The sequence below is a fragment of the Theobroma umbraticum genome, unplaced genomic scaffold (assembly GCF_002168275.2).
Source record: "Theobroma umbraticum cultivar Fairchild unplaced genomic scaffold, ASM216827v3 scaffold_44.0, whole genome shotgun sequence".
Lineage (NCBI taxonomy): Eukaryota > Viridiplantae > Streptophyta > Magnoliopsida > Malvales > Malvaceae > Theobroma > Theobroma umbraticum.
The window spans coordinates 2654266-2657711 of NW_018397255.1; the positions used below are offsets into that span (position 1 = coordinate 2654266).

At 39.0% G+C, this 3446-nt stretch overlaps 1 protein-coding gene across 1 annotated transcript in view; it reads right to left on the reverse strand.

Moving 5' to 3' along the window:
• LOC110410102 (putative LRR receptor-like serine/threonine-protein kinase At4g37250) overlaps nt 1–1603 on the reverse strand; it is a 2424-nt gene extending 821 nt beyond the window's left edge. Inside the window, exon 1 of the mRNA XM_021419697.2 lies at nt 2–1603. Within this exon, the coding sequence (XP_021275372.1) occupies nt 2–1251 (1250 nt within the window). The 5' untranslated portion in view covers nt 1252–1603. The remainder of the gene's footprint in view (nt 1) is intronic.
• Nucleotides 1604–3446: the final 1843 nt, after the last annotated feature.

Below are 3446 nucleotides of genomic sequence, written 5' to 3' on the forward strand. Positions count from 1 at the left end.
GGTATCAGATTCTTCTCCGTACTCTCCTCTCTTTCTCAAACACGACCATCTCGTAAACCCTCTTGATTCTGACGATGAAGATGTTATAGACCAATTGTCTTTGACTGTGTTAGCTTCTTGCTTCAGGGTAGTTTCAACTCTCTTTTTCCTCTTTAATTTGTAGACTAAAAAGAAAACCATGATGACAAACCCGATTCCTGCTATATCTCCGACTATAATTCCTACTATTGTTCCTGGTTTGAGCTTGCTTTGTCCTGATTTTTTGGCTCCAGGAGATGGTTCAGGCGTGTCAGAGTCCATCGTCTTGGGGATGGCAGCGATTGCTGGAGGAGAAGTTGGTGAAGAGACGTTAGGAGGAGATGATAGTGAAGAAGGAATCGGACAATCACGCCTGGTTACTTCACCGCACAGATCAGGATTTCCGGAAAAAGATTTGGAATCTTGATTCTTAAAAACAATAGAATCGGGGATTTCTCCTGTAAGATTATTGAAGGAAAGATCAATAGTAGCGTTACCAGGAATTTTCTCTGCGAATTGTGGTGGAATTACCCCGGAAAGCCTGTTGTAAGAAACGTTCAAGTACCTAAGATTGTTGCCTCCAAAGTTTGGAGGCAAAGACCCATCGACAAGATTGGAAGACAGATCTAAAACTTGAACACTTTGGAACCCAGTTGGAAGATTGCCAGAAAAGTAATTATTCTTCAAAGAAACAACAGTTAGATTTTGGATGGTAGTGAGAGTGGCAGGTAAAGTTCCCGCCAATGCATTGTCAGAAAGGTTAAGGAATTGGAGGTTTCGTAACTGTCCCACCGTTTCTGGGATCCCACCAGAGATCAAGTTGTTTGACAAATCAAGAAACCGAAGCTGGGTTGCGTTGAAAATGGAAAAAGGAAGGGACCCGTTAAGAGAATTGTTGGATAGATCAAGATTTTCAAGGTATTGAATCATGCCCAGACCGGATGGAATTGAACCAAGAAGCTGACAGTTTGGAAGAGACAAGCTTGTAACACGAGAGTAGTCATTGTTGGAGTTACTTGGTGCTCCACAGGTTACCCCATTCCAAGAACAAGGCGTCTGGCCACGGTAGTTCCAGCTCTGTAGCACGTTTAGAGGATCACTGAGAACAGATTGCTTGAAAGAAAGCAAGAGAATCCCATCAGTGTTTAGCCCCAAACCTTGAACCACAAGAAACTCAAGAATAACAAGAATTCTCCACCATAAATGGAGTTTAACACTAGAGGAGGAACTCATGATTTGTCAAACTGATCCCACATTTCTCCTATGGAAATAGACACAAAGAGAGAGAGAGAGACAGGGAAGGGAGAGAACGAGAGAGAGAGATGACTAAGAGAAGTAACTGAGATTTATCATTTATGTTAATGAAGGTGCAGAGGCCATGTGATGAAAGTAGGTTAAAAAGAATAATTATTAAATTACAAGAGAAGAGAGCTACGAAATACACAGCTCAACAAAAAAAGCTAGTCATCACCAAAATGTTCTGGTGCGCAGCTCTCTGAAGAGATATAATTTAAGGTTTGCTAGAAATGATTAAATGCTATCACCGTTGGTTTTATAAATTTATTCTCTCTCTCTCTCTCTCTCGCTTGTGATCACATTTATTAAACAATTTTTTTAATTAAAAAAAATCACCTACAGGATCAGTATAGAATAGCATCTTTGCTACAAGACACCTATCTGAAGTTGAAAGTTGCAGTGGCTCTCTCTTAGATTGACTTTACTGAAACTTTCTGTTTCTTTAATGTTTTTCTGTGCTGGAAATACTAGATGCTGTAAACCTGTTGGTAAAATAGATATTATTAGGCTTTGGTAATTTGCCGGTAGGAAGATTGGCATGAGCTTTACTTCTTTCTTGTCAATGGTTATCAGATGGGTAGCAGCATTATCTTAATACAGAAACCAGCAAATCTACAAATTTTTTTGGATGGGTGAAATTACAATTTCATAATAAACCTAATTGCTACAGGTCAAGTTAGTCCTGTTTATTTCTTCCAAACATCACAGACATATTGCTCCACGCTTTCACCGAAAGGGGAATAGTATTCTTTTCTTCTTTTTGGCACAAGGACAAGGGAATGAGTATATATTCTCAATACAGGTCATATTTACATTATTTTTCTGGGTTTGTCAATTTTGCATGATTGTGTGTAAGACACATCTGTTTCCTCAATCAATCAGGTATATTAACTGTTGTTCTTCGAAAGATAAATGTATACTTGCAAATTGCCAATGGAAAAATAAAACGGGCCTGGAAAGGAAAGTGGGGGGAAAATAATCAAACTTGCTGCATTGATGGCCATAGTATCCAGGGCAACATTATTGTGGAGGGGTCCTCAAAAGGGTCCTTAATATCATCTCATCAGAACGTCATTATTGGATTTATGAGAATTTTGGGTCTTCATTCATTGCTCCCACCGGTTCAAGAATTTGACTAGCTGCTAAGCCATTGGATATTAACAACGTCTACTATACTTCCAAGGATGAAAATCTTGTAGAATTTGATTTGACCATGGCCCCCAACAACGAGCTATCGGGGACTTGCCTCACATAATTACAGGGGCGTACAATGTTTAAATGATCTGTTCCTGCTGTTTCAATGAAGGAGTGATATGTGGGTATCTAAGACAACAAAAAAGGGAAGGGATATGTGATGGAGAGCAAGAAAACAAGGAAAATAAAAGGTGAAAATGACCGCCAAATGAAAATCATGCGTATGATGTTGGCAAGCTGTTTACTTCATAAGCAACCAAAAAACCTGGTGATGGTCTTTTATCTGCAAGGGATTATCTAATAGTCGTTAATTACTTCAAATGAACAATTTAATCTATGGTCCGATCCACGAAATTTTTCTAACTAAGCCTAACAGGGCATGTTATGCTGTCTGCTTTTTCAGAACCCAAGCTTTCTTGTCCGTAATATGGAATAACATGCGACCAATAAGCAGCTATGATTCCTCCTCCAAATTGTCCTTATTTTTGGCAGTGGACAAGATGATCAGGAGGTCCATAGCTCTCTTTTTCAACCTTTTGCAAGATTCCAGATTTGGATGTAGATTTACCATTGTCTAATTTGTTGTCACCAAGCGAGATTTGAGTTTGATGACAATAGACCGGAAGCTTGGATTATGTTCTTCACTGCAGATATTGGCTGCTCCATCCCAGAAATTTTAAGATCTAGACTTGTAGTCTTGTGTACACATGGGAATGCATTATGTCATCCATCATCATCTCCTCCTCCCCCCAGCCTTTTTTATTCTTCTTTTTTCTTTTTAAATTTGTTTGTGGCAGCTTTAACCACCTGGTTACAATATAATTAAGCAACTAAGAAAAGGAGGTTAATACATTACGGTGTCAATAAATACAAGATTAAAAAGGATTTGTGTAGCCTGCTGCCTTGTTTGGTGTGGTCCTTTCACAGTGCATGCACAA